This window comes from Salmo salar, chromosome 16 (genome assembly GCF_965601325.2).
Source record: "Salmo salar chromosome 16, fSalSal1, whole genome shotgun sequence".
NCBI lineage: Eukaryota > Metazoa > Chordata > Actinopteri > Salmoniformes > Salmonidae > Salmo > Salmo salar.
The window spans coordinates 58,815,863-58,830,756 of NC_138306.1; the positions used below are offsets into that span (position 1 = coordinate 58,815,863).

Below are 14,894 nucleotides of genomic sequence, written 5' to 3' on the forward strand. Positions count from 1 at the left end.
GGCTGTGTTAGTTACACTGCTACTGCTGCAGGGCCGGAGGTATCTAAGGTCAAGTAGACCTATTTGCAATCAAGGCTCCCAGCTAGTCAGCAGCAGCTACCTTTTCCTGGGGTTTATTATGGATCCCACATTTAGTTCCTGCCAAGGCAGCGGCTACTCTTCCTGGGGTTTATTATGGATCCCCATTAGTTCCTGTCAAGGCAGCAGCTACTCTTCCTGGGGTTTATTATGGATCCCCATTTAGTTCCTGCCAAGGCAGCGGCTACTCTTCCTGGGGTTTATTATGGATCCCCATTAGTTCCTGCCAAGGCAGCAGCTACTCTTCCTGGGGTTTATTATGGATCCCCATTAGTTCCTGCCAAGGCAGCAGCTACTCTTCCTGGGGTTTATTATGGATCCCCATTAGTTCCTGTCAAGGCAGCAGCTACTCTTCCTGGGGTTTATTATGGATCCCCATTAGTTCCTGCCAAAGCAGCGGCTACTCTTCCTGGGGAATATTATGTATCCCCATTACTTCCTGCCAAGGCAGCGGCTACTCTCCCTGGGGTTTATTATGGATCCCCATTAGTTCCTGCCAAGGCAGCGGCTACTCTTCCTGGGGTTTATTATGGATCCCCATTAGTTCCTGCCAAGACAGCAGCTACTCTTCCTGGGGTTTATTATGGATCCCCGTTAGTTCCTGCCAAGGCAGCAGCTACTCTTCCTGGGGTTTATTATGGATCCCCATTAGTTCCTGTCAAGGCAGCAGCTACTCTTCCTGGGGTTTATTATGGATCCCCATTAGTTCCTGCCAAGGCAGCAGCTACTCTTCCTGGGGTTTATTATGGATCCCCATTAGTTCCTGCCAAGGCAGCAGCTACTCTTCCTGGGGTTTATTATGGATCCCCATTAGTTCCTGCCCAGGCAGCAGCTACTCTTCCTGGGGTTTATTATGGATCCCCATTAGTTCCTGCCAAGGCAGCAGCTACTCTTCCTGGGGTTTATTATGGATCCCCATTAGTTCCTGTCAAGGCAGCAGCTACTCTTCCTGGGGTTTATTATGGATCCCCATTAGTTCCTGCCAAGGCAGCAGCTACTCTTCCTGGGGTTTATTATGGATCCCCATTAGTTTATAATACAATTTTTTTACTTTAAAATACATTATCCAACAGATTTCACAATACATGAAGTGTGTGTATAGTGTGTATGTTAAGTGTGTGTATAGTGTGTATGTTAAGTGTGTGTATAGTGTGTGTGTGTATAGTGTGTATGTTGTGTGTGTGTGTATAGAGTGTATGTTACGTGTGTGTGTATAGTGTGTATAGTGTGTGTGTGTATAGTGTGTGTGTATGTTACGTGTGTGTGTGTGTGTGTGTGTGTGTGTGTGTGTGTGTGTGTGTGTGTGTGTGTGTGTGTGTGTGTGTGTGTGTGTGTGTGTGTGTGTGTATAGTGGTGTGTATAGTGTGTGTGTGTATAGAGGTGTGTATGTTACGTGTGTGTAGAGGGTGTGTATAGTGTGTGTGTGGTGCGTGTGTATAGTGTGTGTAGTGTGTGTGTGTAGTGTGTATAGTGTGTGTAGTGTGTGTGTGGTGCGTGTGTATACTGTGTGTAGTGTGTGTGTGTGTGTTGTGTGTGTAGTGTGTGTATAGTGTGTGTGTGGTGCGTGTGTATACTGTGTGTAGTGTGTTTGAACCCGTGTGTGTATAGTGTGTGTATAGTGTGTGTGTGGTGCGTGTGTATACTGTGTGTAGTGTGTTTGAACCCGTGTGTGTGACTCTTCACAGTTCACGCTGTTCAATAAGGTTTATATTTATACGTTAAAAAAAAAATGGTTTTACTGCTTTATCTGATTCCCCTGCTGCATCAGTGATGTGGAATAGAGTTCCATGTAGTCATGGCTCTATGTAGTACTGTGCTCCTCCCATAGTCTGTTCTGGACTTGGGGACTGTGAAGAGACCTCTGGTGGCATGTCTTGTGGGGTATGGATGGGTGTCCGTAGTTTAAACAGACAGCTCGGTGCTTTCAACATGTCAGTACTTCTCATAAATACAAGTAGTGATGAAGTCAATCTCTCCTCCACTTTGAGCCAGGAGAGATTGACATGCATATTATTAATGTTAGCTCTCTGTGTCCATCCAAGGGCCAGATGTGCTGCCCTGTTCTTTGTGGCACCTGACCACACGACTGAACAGTAGTCCAGGTGCGACAAAACTAGGGCCTGTAGGACCTGCCTTGTTGATAGTGTTGTTAAGAAGGTAGAAACTAGGGCCTGTAGGACCTGCCTTGTTGATAGTGTTGTTAAGAAGGTAGAAACTAGGGCCTGTAGGACCTGCCTTGTTGATAGTGTTGTTAAGAAGGTAGAAACTAGGGCCTGTAGGACCTGCCTTGTTGATAGTGTTGTTAAGAAGGTAGAAACTAGGGCCTGTAGGACCTGCCTTGTTGATAGTGTTGTTAAGAAGGTAGAAACTAGGGCCTGTAGGACCTGCCTTGTTGATGGTGTTGTTAAGAAGGTAGAAACTAGGGCCTGTAGGACCTGCCTTGTTGATGGTGTTGTTAAGAAGGTAGAAACTAGGGCCTGTAGGACCTGCCTTGTTGATGGTGTTGTTAAGAAGGTAGAAACTAGGGCCTGTAGGACCTGCCTTGTTGATGGTGTTGTTAAGAAGGTAGAAACTAGGGCCTGTAGGACCTGCCTTGTTGATAGTGTTGTTAAGAAGGTAGAAACTAGGGCCTGTAGGACCTGCCTTGTTGATAGTGTTGTTAAGAAGGTAGAAACTAGGGCCTGTAGGACCTGCCTTGTTGATAGTGTTGTTAAGAAGGCAGAGCAGAGCTTTAGTATGGACAGACTTCTCCCCATCTTAGCTACTGTTGTATCAATATGTTTTGACCATGACAGTTTACAATCCAGGGTTACTCCAAGCAGTTTAGTCTCCTCAACTTGCTCAATTACCACATTATTTATTAAACGACGTAGTTGAGGTTTAGTGTTTAGTGAATGATTTGTCCTAAATACAATGCTTTTAGTTTTAGAAATATTTAGGACTAACTTATTTCTTGCCACCCACTCTGAAACTAACTGCAGCTCTTTAAGTATTTCAGTGATTTTACTTGCTGTGGTAGCTGATGGGTATAGTACTGAGTCATCAGCATACACAGACACACTGCTTTTACTCAGAGCCAGTCTCAAGTCATTAGTAAAAGATTGAAAAATCTGCTGCCCTGGAAAATGCCTGTTGAAAAATCTGCTTCCCTGGGCAATGCCTGTTGAAAAATCTGCTGCCCTGGGATATGTCTGTTGAAAAATCTGCTGCCCTGGGCAATGCCTGTTTAGAAATCTTCTGCCCTGGGGAATGCCTGTTTAAAAATCTGCTGCCCTGGGGAATGCCTGTTTTAAAAGCTGCGGCCTTGGGGAATGCCTGTTTTAAAATCTGCTGCCCTGGGAAATGCCTGTTTAAAAATCTGCTGCCCTGGGAAATGCCTGTTGAAAAATCTGCTGCCTTGATGAATGCCTGTTTTAAAATCTGCTGCCTTGGGGAATGCCTGTTTTAAAATCTGCTGCCTTGGGGAATGCCTGTTTTAAAATCTGCTGCCCTGAGGAATGCCTGTTGAAAAACATGCTGCCCTGGGAATTGCCTGTTTTAAAATCTGCTGCCTTGGGAAATGCCTGATTCTACCTGGATTATGTTGGAGAGGATTCCATTACAGAACACCCTCTGTGTTCGGTTAGACAGGTACCTCTCAACCTGTGGTTACCTCGGTTAGTCCATTGGCTCACAGCAACAACAACAACAACAACAATATTTTTCAAGCACAATTTTCTCTGCTTGTTTTAGTCAATTACAAAACTAAATGTAAGAAAATGATATATCGAAAGATTACTTTTCAACATGCAGGAAGACTGTCCATTCATACGGGCCAGACAGGAAGACTGTCCATTCATATAGTATCTTAGTCTATCACATCCATACAGGCCAGGCAGGAAGACTGTCCAGGCAGGAAGACTGTCCAGGCAGGAAGACTGTCCAGGCAGGAAGACTGTCCAGGCAGGAAGACTGTCCAGGCAGATAGTATCCTAGTCTATCACATCCATATGGGCCAGGCAGGAAGACTGTCCAAGGCAGGCAGGAAGACTGTCCTGGCAGGAAGACTGTCCTGGCAGGAAGACTGTCCAGACAGGAAGACTGTCCAGGCAGGAAGACTGTCCAGGCAGGAAGACTGTCCAGGCAGGAAGACTGTCCAGGCAGGAAGACTGTCCAGGCAGATAGTATCCTAGTCTATCACATCCATATGGGCCAGGCAGGAAGACTGTCCAGGCAGGAAGACTGACCGTTGAGATAGATTTCCGGTTATGGCCAGAGAGAAACTGCTGTAATGTTTCAACATGATAGTAATGTTTAGTAATAGACCAATGATAAGACTGAGCTTCCTGTTTACTTCTGAAAAAGAGGGGAACATATTTAGAATGTGGAAACATCAAGTTTTGATTTTGATGTTTTGTGACAGAATAAATATGATTGAAATCAGATGATAAATATACATGTGTAGTTGACTGGTTGTTGTTTGTTTATTGTTGTTGTCTGTGTTGACTGGTTGTTTATTGTTTATTGTTGTTGTCTGTGTTGACTGGTTGTTGTTGTTTATTGTTGTTGTCTGTGTTGACTGGTTGTTGTTGTTTATTGTTGTTGTTTGTGTTGACTGGTTGTTGTTGTTTATTGTTGTTGTTTGTGTTGACTGGTTGTTGTTTGTTTGTTTGTTTTTGTTTATGGTTTCATAATGTTGTTGTTGTTTATTGTTGTTGTTTGTGTTGACTGGTTGTTGTTGTTGTTTATTGTTGTTGTTTGTTTGTTTTTGTTTATGGTTTCATAATGTTATAAAAAAAATACTGTATATAATATATGACATTTTAACTTGACTCTTTTATCCAAAGCGTATTATAGTAATGTGTTCATACATTTTATGTTTGGGTGGTCCCGGAAAATCGAACCCACTATCCTGGCGGTGCAAGTATCATTCTCTACCAGCTGGACTGATTGTGTTGCTTTCGTCTATGCTTTCCTTCAGGACTGGAGGAGAGGAGAGGGTGTCTGTCTGTATCCTTTAACCGGCTGGTTTTCTGTTTCTGTGTTTTCAGGAGAGAATGAGAGGGTGTGTTGTGATAATGTTGTTTTCAGGAGAGAATGAGAGGGTGTGTTGTGATAATGTTGTTTCTGTGTTTCCAGGAGAGAATGAGAGGGTGTGATAATGTTGTTTCTGTGTTTCCAGGAGAGAATGAGAGGGTGTGTTGTGATAATGTTGTTTCTGTGTTTCCAGGAGAGAAGGAGAGGGTGTGTTGTGATCATGTTGTTTTCAGGAGAGAATGAGAGGGTGTGTTGTGATAATGTTGTTTCCAGGAGAGAAGGAGAGGGTGTGTTGTGATAATGTTGTTCCTGTGTTTCCAGGAGAGAAGGAGAGGGTGTGATAATGTTGTTCCTGTGTTTCCAGGAGAGAAGGAGAGGGTGTGATAATGTTGTTCCTGTGTTTCCAGGAGAGAAGGAGAGGGTGTGATAATGTTGTTCCTGTGTTTCCAGGAGAGAAGGAGAGGGTGTGTTGTGATAATGTTGTTCCTGTGTTTCCAGGAGAGAAGGAGAGGGTGTGATAATGTTGTTCCTGTGTTTCCAGGAGAGAAGGAGAGGGTGTGATAATGTTGTTTCTGTGTTTCCAGGAGAGAAGGAGAGGGTGTGTTGTGATAATGTTGTTCCTGTGTTTCCAGGAGAGAAGGAGAGGGTGTGATAATGTTGTTCCTGTGTTTCCAGGAGAGAAGGAGAGGGTGTGATAATGTTGTTCCTGTGTTTCCAGGAGAGAAGGAGAGGGTGTGATAATGTTGTTTCTGTGTTTCCAGGAGAGAAGGAGAGGGTGTGCGTGTGTTCTGGGACCGGCTAAGGGAACCCTCGTTCTTGTCTAAATGGAACCCGTTCACTACAGACTATCCATTCAGCACCTTTACCTATCACCCTGTCAGGAACATAGACCACAGGTTCACTGCTCTCTGTGAGGTGAGTATCCTACCACCCTACCATCCTACTGACCTACCACTTTACCGTCCTACCACACTACCACCCTACCATCCTACCATCCTACCACCCTATCCTACTACAAGCCTACCATCCTACCATCCTACCACCCTACCATCCTACCACCCTATCCTACTACAAGCCTACCATCCTACCACCCTACCATCCTACCATCCTACCACCCTATCCTACTACAAGCCTACCGCCCTACCATTTTACTGTCCTACCACACTACCACCCTACCACCTTACCATCCTACCACCTTACCATTCTACCATCCTACTGCCCTACCACTTTACCATCCTACCACACTACCATCCTACCATTCTACCATCCTACCACCCTATCCTACTACAAGCCTACCATCCTACCATCCTACCACCCTATCCTACTACAAGCCTACCATCCTACCGCCCTACCACTTTACTGTCCTACCACACTACCACCCTACCACCTTACCATCCTACCATCCTACCACCTTATCATCCTACCATCCTACTGCCCTACCACTTTACCGTCCTACCACACTACCACTCTACCATCCTACCATCCTACCACCCTACCACACTACCATCCTACCACACTACCATCCTACCACCTTACCACCCTACCATCCTACCTCCCTACCACACTACCACCTTACCACCCTACCACCTTACCACACTACCACCCTACCATCCTACCACCCTATCCTACTACAAGATCTACCATCCTACCACACTACCATCCTACCACACTACCATCCTACCACCTTACCATCCTACCACCTTACCACACTACCACCCTACCATCCTACCACCCTATCCTACTACAAGCCTACCATCCTACCACCTTACCATCCTACCACCCTACCACACTACCATCCTACCACCTTACCAACCTACCACCCTATCCTACTACAAGCCTACCACCTTACCTTACCACCCTACCATCCTACCACCCTACCATCCTACCATCCTACCACACTACCATCCTACCACCCTACCATCCCACCACCTTACCATCCTACCATCCTACCACACTACCATCCTACCACACTACCATCCTACCACCTTACCACCCTACCATCCTACCACCTTACCATCCTACCACCCTACTATCCTACCATCCTACCACACTACCACCCTACCATCCTACCACCCTACTATCCTACCATCCTACCACCCTATCCTACTACAAGCCTACCAATCTACCACCTTACCACCCTACCATCCTACCACCTTACCATCCTACAACCCTACCACCCTACCACCTTACCACCCTACTATCCTACCATCCTACCACACTACCACTCTACCACCCTACCACCTTACCACCCTACCATCCTACCATCCTACCACCTTACCACCCTACTATCCTACCATCCTACCACCCTACCACTTTACCACCCTACCATCCTACCACCCTACCACCTTACCATCCTACCACCCTACCATCCTACCACCTTACCACCCTACTATCCTACCATCCTACCACCTTACCACCCTACTATCCTACCATCCTACCACCCTACCACTTTACCACCCTACCATCCTACCACCTTACCACCCTACCATCCTACCACCCTATCACCCTTTCCTACTACCCTGCACCCTGTCAGGACATAAACCACAAGTTCAATGCCCTCTGTGAAGTAGATTTCAGCTCCGGTATCCATCTGTTGTAGGGTAGAAGTTTATGGGCTCTATCTCCAACATACATGACAACAGCAGTAGATCTGTCTGTCCTGTAGCCTGAGGACAACAGCAGTAGTTCTGTCTGTCCTGTAGCCTGAGGACAACAACAGTAGTTCTGTCTGTCCTGTAGCCTGAGGACAACAGCAGTAGATCTGTCTGTCCTGTAGCCTGAGGACAACAGCAGTAGTTCTGTCTGTCCTGTAGCCTGAGGACAACAACAGTAGATCTGTCTGTCCTGTAGCCTGAGGACAGCAGCAGTAGTTCTGTCTGTCCTGTAGCCTGAGGACAACAGCAGTAGTTATCTCTGTCCTGTAGCCTGAGGACAACAGTCCTGTAGCCTGAGGACAACAGCAGTAGATCTCTCTGTCCTGTAGCCTGAGGACAACAGCAGTAGATCTCTCTGTCCTGTAGCCTGAGGACAACAGCAGTAGTTATCTCTGTCCTGTAGCCTGAGGACAACAGCAGTAGATCTGTCTGTCCTGTAGCCTGAGGACAACAGTCCTGTAGCCTGAAGAAAACAGTCCTGTAGCCTGAGGACAACAGCAGTAGTTCTCTCTGTCCTGTAGCCTGAGGACAACAGCAGTAGTTATCTCTGTCCTGTAGCCTGAGGACAACAGCAGTAGATCTCTCTGTCCTGTAGCCTGGGGACAACAGCAGTAGATCTCTCTGTCCTGTAGCCTGAGGACAACAGCAGTAGATCTCTCTGTCCTGTAGCCTGAGGACAACAGCAGTAGATCTCTCTGTCCTGTAGCCTGAGGACAACAGCAGTAGTTATCTCTGTCCTGTAGCCTGAGGACAACAGCAGTAGATCTCTCTGTCCTGTAGCCTGGGAACAACAGCAGTAGATCTCTCTGTCCTGTAGCCTGAGGACAACAGCAGTAGATCTCTCTGTCCTGTAGCCTGAGGACAACAGCAGTAGATCTCTGTCCTGTAGCCTGAGGACAACAGCAGTTGTTATCGCTGTCCTGTAGCCTGAGGACAACAGCAGTAGATCTGTCTGTCCTGTAGCCTGAGGACAACAGCAGTAGTTCTGTCTGTCCTGTAGCCTGAGGACAACAGCAGTAGATCTGTCTGTCCTGTAGCCTGAGGACAACAGCAGTAGATCTCTCTGTCCTGTAGCCTGAGGACAACAGCAGTAGTTATCTCTGTCCTGTAGCCTGAGGACAACAGTCCTGTAGCCTGAAGACAACAGCAGTAGATTTGTCTGTCCTGTAGCCTGAGGACAACAGCAGTAGTTCTCCCTGTCCTGTAGCCTGAGGACAACAGCAGTAGTTCTCCCTGTCCTGTAGCCTGAGGACAACAGCAGTAGATCTGTCTGTCCTGTAGCCTGAGGACAACAGCAGTAGATCTGTCTATCCTGTAGCCTGAGGACAACAGCAGTAGTTATCTCTGTCCTGTAGCCTGAGGACAACAGCAGTAGATCTCTCTGTCCTGTAGCCTGAGGACAACAGCAGTAGTTATCTCTGTCCTGTAGCCTGAGGACAACAGCAGTAGATCTCTCTGTCCTGTAGCCTGAGGACAACAGCAGTAGTTCTGTCTGTCCTGTAGCCTGAGGACAACAGCAGTAGATCTGTCTGTCCTGTAGCCTGAGGACAACAGCAGTAGTTATGTCTGTCCTGTAGCCTGAGGACAACAGCAGTAGATCTGTCTGTCCTGTAGCCTGAGGACAACAGCAGTAGATCTCTCTGTCCTGTAGCCTGAGGACAACAGCAGTAGTTATCTCTGTCCTGTAGCCTGAGGACAACAGTCCTGTAGCCTGAGGACAACAGTCCTGTAGCCTGAAGACAACAGCAGTAGATCTGTCTGTCCTGTAGCCTGAGGACAACAGCAGTAGATCTGTCTGTCCTGTAGCCTGAGGACAACAGCAGTAGTTATCTCTGTCCTGTAACCTGAGGACAACAGCAGTAGGTCAGGCAGCTAGCCCCAAATCCTCCTGGGATAGCTTACCATACTATACTATGCAAAACATCAGCGGAGCAGTGATGTAGCTAGCATGTAGCCTGCTCTTTCATACCAAGGTTTATATGTAGGTGTATTTGTAGATGTAGATGTATTTGTAGATGTATTTGTAGATGTATGTGTAGGTGTACTGCATCGTCACATTTTCAAAAGGTAGATTTATAGAGTTCAAGGTATCATTTAATATGATTTTGATAGGGTCAGCATTATGAATTGCACCAGAAAATGCAACCATTGTGCTTTTATATGAATAAACACGTATATCATACTGTACATTGTGTAATCACCTTCCCTCAAAATACTCTTTCTTTTCATATGGTTAATCAGCAAGGTATGCTAATGGGCCCGGCACCTCTCCTTTCCACTGAAATGTTGAAATGCGACATCACATCCTGGTACACATTTCTTAGTCAGTGATTCCCAGATATACAGTTGAAGTGGGAAGTTTACATACACTTAGGTTGGAGTCATTAAAACTCGTTTTTTCAACCACTCCACAAAATGTCTTATTAACAAACGTTTGGCAAATCGGTTAGGACATCTACTTCGTGCATGACACAAGTCAATTTTTCCAACAATTGTTGACAGACAGATTATTTCACTTATAATTCACTGTATCACAATTCCAGTGGGTCAGAAGTTTACATACACTAAGTTGACTGTGCCTTTAAACAGCTTGGAAAATTCCAGACAATGATGTCATGGCTTTAGAAGCTTCTGATAGGCTAATTGATGTCATTTGAATAAACTGTATTGGGACCCAATCAACTGAAATACAAGATGTCCTACACAGCTCAGCAAACCTTAATATAAATATTCAGGAAAAGCTCACAGGAAGTTGCAACAGAGGGTTACATTACAGAGTGGGTTGGGTTACATTACAGAGTGGGTTGGGTTACATTACAGAGTGGGTTGGGTTATATTACAGAGTGGGTTGGGTTACATTACAGAGTGGGTTGGGTAACATTACAGAGTGGGTTACATTACAGAGTGGGTTGGGTTACATTACAGAGTGGGTTGGGTTACATTACAGAGTGGGTTGGGCTACATTACAGAGTGGGTTGGGCTACATTACAGAGTGGGTTGGGTTACATTACAGAGTGGGTTGGGTTACATTACAGAGTGGGTTGGGTTACATTACAGAGTGGGTTGGGTTATATTACAGAGTGGGTTGGGTTACATTACAGAGTGGGTTGGGTTACATTACAGAGTGGGTTGGGTTACATTACAGAGTGGGTTACATTACAGAGTGGGTTGGGTTACATTACAGAGTGGGTTACATTACAGAGTGGGTTGGGTTATATTACAGAGTGGGTTGGGTTACATTACAGAGTGGGTTGGGTTACATTACAGAGTGGGTTGGGTTACATTACAGAGTGGGTTGGGTTACATTACAGAGTGGGTTGGGCTACATTACAGAGTGGGTTGGGCTACATTACAGAGTGGGTTGGGTTACATTACAGAGTGGGTTGGGTTACATTACAGAGTGGGTTGGGTTACATTACAGAGTGGGTTGGGTTACATTACAGAATGGGTTGGGTTACATTACAGAGTGGGTTGGGTTACATTACAGAGTGGGTTGGGTTACATTACAGAGTGGGTTGGGCTACATTACAGAGTGGGTTGGGTTACATTACAGAGTGGGTTGGGCTACATTACAGAGTGGGTTGGGCTACATTACAGAGTGGGTTGGGTTACATTACAGAGTGGGTTGGGTTACATTACAGAGTGGGTTGGGTTATATTACAGAGTGGGTTGGGTTACATTACAGAGTGGGTTGGGTTATATTACAGAGTTGTTTGGGTTACATTACAGAGTGGGTTGGGTTACATTACAGAGTGGGTTGGGTTACATTACAGAGTGGGTTGGGTTACGTTACAGAGTGGGTTGGGTTACGTTACAGAGTGGGTTGGGTTACATTACAGAGTGGGTTGGGCTACATTACAGAGTGGGTTGGGCTACATTACAGAGTGGGTTGGGTTACATTACAGAGTGGGTTGGGTTACATTACAGCGTGGGTTGGGTTACATTACAGAGTGGGTAGTGTTACATTACAGAGTGGGTTGGGTTACATTACAGAGTGGGTTGGGCTACATTACAGAGTGGGTTGGGCTACATTACAGAGTGGGTTGGGCTACATTACAGAGTGGGTTGGGCTACATTACAGAGTGGGTTACATTACAGAGTGGGTTGGGTTACATTACAGAGTGGGTTGGGTTACATTACAGAGTGGGTTGGGTTACATTACAGAGTGGGTTGGGTTACATTACAGAGTGGGTTGGGCTACATTACAGAGTGGGTTGGGCTACATTACAGAGTGGGTTGGGCTACATTACAGAGTGGGTTGGGTTACATTACAGAGTGGGTTGGGTTATATTACAGAGTGGGTTGGGTTACATTACAGCGTGGGTTGGGTTACATTACAGCGTGGGTTGGGTTACATTACAGAGTGGGTTGGGTTACATTACAGAGTGGGTTGGGTTACATTACAGAGTGGGTTGGGTTATATTACAGAGTGGGTTGGGTTACATTACAGAGTGGGTTGGGTTACATTACAGAGTGGGTTGGGTTACATTACAGAGTGGGTTGGGTTACATTACAGAGTAGGTTGGGTTATATTACAGAGTGGGTTGGGTTATATTACAGAGTGGGTTGGGTTACATTACAGAGTGGGTTGGGTTACATTACAGAGTGGGTTGGGTTACATTACAGAGTGGGTTGGGTTACATTACAGAGTGGGTTGGGTTACATTACAGAGTGGGTTACATTACAGAGTGGGTTGGGTTATATTACAGAGTGGGTTGGGTTACATTACAGAGTGGGTTGGGTTACATTACAGAGTGGGTAGGGTTACATTACAGAGTGGGTTGGGTTACATTACAGAGTGGGTTGGGTTACATTACAGAGTAGGTTGGGTTATATTACAGAGTGGGTTGGGTTACATTACAGAGTGGGTTGGGTTACATTACAGAGTGGGTTGGGTTACATTACAGAGTGGGTTGGGTTACATTACAGAGTGGGTTACATTACAGAGTGGGTTGGGTTATATTACAGAGTGGGTTGGGTTACATTACAGAGTGGGTTGGGTTACATTACAGAGTGGGTAGGGTTACATTACAGAGTGGGTTGGGTTACATTACAGAGTGGGTTGGGTTACATTACAGAGTAGGTTGGGTTATATTACAGAGTGGGTTGGGTTACATTACAGAGTGGGTTGGGTTACATTACAGAGTGGGTTGGGTTACATTACAGAGTGGGTTGGGCTACATTACAGAGTAGGTTGGGTTATATTACAGAGTGGGTTGGGTTACGTTACAGAGTGGGTTGGGTTACATTACAGAGTGGGTTGGGGGTTTCTACCACTGGGATGTTTTTCATGTTTTGATGGGATGGAGCCACCCTGCCTTCCCTCTCTCCTTCCCTCTCTCCTTCCCTCTCTCCTTCCCTCTCTTATATAGAAAACACTCCAGACTGTTCAACAGTAAAAAGCAGCGGGTGTCCACTGTGTTAGTAACCTCCTGCTGGGTGTTGACGAGAAGCTGCAATTCCAATGAGTTGTCTGGAAATTAACAGAAAAAATGACGGATAATGTTCTTTGGTCAGAGGCAGTTGGTCGACAAACTACTGTTTTTAACAGTTTGTCAATGCGGTCTGTTTACTCCTCTCTCTCCCTCCCTTCCTCTCTCTCCCTCCCTCTTACCTCCCTTCCTCTCTCTCCCTCCCTCTTCCCTCCCTCTCTCCTCCCTCCCTTCCTCTCTCTCCCTCCCTCTTTTCTCCCTCCCTTCCTCTCTCTCCCTCCCTCTTTCCTACCTCTCTTCCTCTCTCTTCCTCCCTCTTTCCTACCTCCCTTCCTCTCTCTCCCTCCCTCTTTCCTCCCTCCCTTCCTCTCTCTCCCTCCCTCTTTCCTACCTCTCTCTTCCTCCCTCTTTCCTCCCTCCGTTCCTCTCCCTCCCTCCCTCTTTCCTCCCTCCCTTCCTCTCCCTCCCTCCCTTTTCCCTCCCTCCCTTCCTCTCTCTCCCTTCCTCTCTCTTCCTCCCTTCCTCAATCTCCCTCCCTCTTTCCTCCCTCCCTTCCTCTCCCTCCCTCCCTTTTTCCTCCCTCCCTCTCTCAGATCCAGAGCTTCCGTGAGCAGCTGACGGAGGCAGCCCAGAAGGCCCACCTTAAGAAGCCCATCCCGGGGAAGGCCAACGGGGTCCTGGTGCTGAACCAGCCCCTGCTCATCGAGTCCTACGTGGGTCTGATGTCCTTCATCGGGAACCAGAACAAGCTGGGATACTGCCTGGCACGGGGAAACATTGGCTTTTAAACAATGCTTTAGCTAGAATCTTTGAATGCACATTACTACTTGATTACTTAATCATAGTTTGCAGTTGTGCCTTAGTTATAGATATGAAGTCACATTATAAATAATTTTTCATCTGGTGTCTAATCTTCCCTTGGGCATTCCTTATAGTCCACGCTCTGGTTTTAACTAGACTAGAATTTCTACTTCATTTCTTTTATGTTTCTTTGTTTACATTCATTTCAACCTATTTACAAATTTGAAGTAGTTTTATATAATAATTTAATAGTCAGAAGGATATGTTTTGATGCTAATTTAAAATGTATTTTCAGAGGTCAATTTTGAAAATGTTGGGGTTTTGTTAGTTTAGTTTTCTGTACGTTTCAGTAGAAAAGTGTTCATGTGTAAATGGTAGTTCTGTCATTCCAATCAGCTTAGGGTTGATTTCCTACCTAGTTAGCGTGCCAAATTTGTTCCTGCCGTTCCAGTGTTGATAAAGTTTATACAACACCGTGACTCTCTTCTACAGCTCATCTGATTTACTGTTCTCTAACTTAATTACTTAGCTTAATGTACAAACAGCCAGTAAAATCCACATTTCACCAGATTCTTTGGCTATGGATGATTGATTCCCTTGGGCATTCCAGGAGCTTTACATTGACCTCTTCACTGATGTTATAATAATTCACCACTGTTTGCAATGGGAGTTTCTCCCTCCATGGTCCTTGGTTGTGTCCCAAAAAAATGGCACCCTAATCCCCATGTAGCGCACTACTTAGGGAATAGGATGACATTTTGGACGCGAACGAGATATTATCCCTGTGTCATTCTCTTACAGACTCACTGGAGCAAAGAGGGTGTGTTTGTCAGGTCTGTTTAAAGGTGTATAGTGTGTTATTACAGTGAGCAAGGTACTGGTCATTTCCTCTGATTTGTGAGTATATTCCACA

At 45.8% G+C, this 14,894-nt stretch overlaps 1 protein-coding gene across 1 annotated transcript in view; it reads left to right on the forward strand.

The window, feature by feature from the left end:
• tprg1 (tumor protein p63 regulated 1) overlaps positions 1–14,460 on the forward strand; it is a 64,744-nt gene extending 50,284 nt beyond the window's left edge. Inside the window, exons 5-6 of the mRNA XM_045697478.2 lie at positions 5,856–6,009; positions 13,774–14,460. Coding sequence (XP_045553434.2) covers positions 5,856–6,009; positions 13,774–13,968 — 349 coding nt within the window. The 3' untranslated portion in view covers positions 13,969–14,460. The remainder of the gene's footprint in view (positions 1–5,855; positions 6,010–13,773) is intronic.
• Positions 14,461–14,894: the final 434 nt, after the last annotated feature.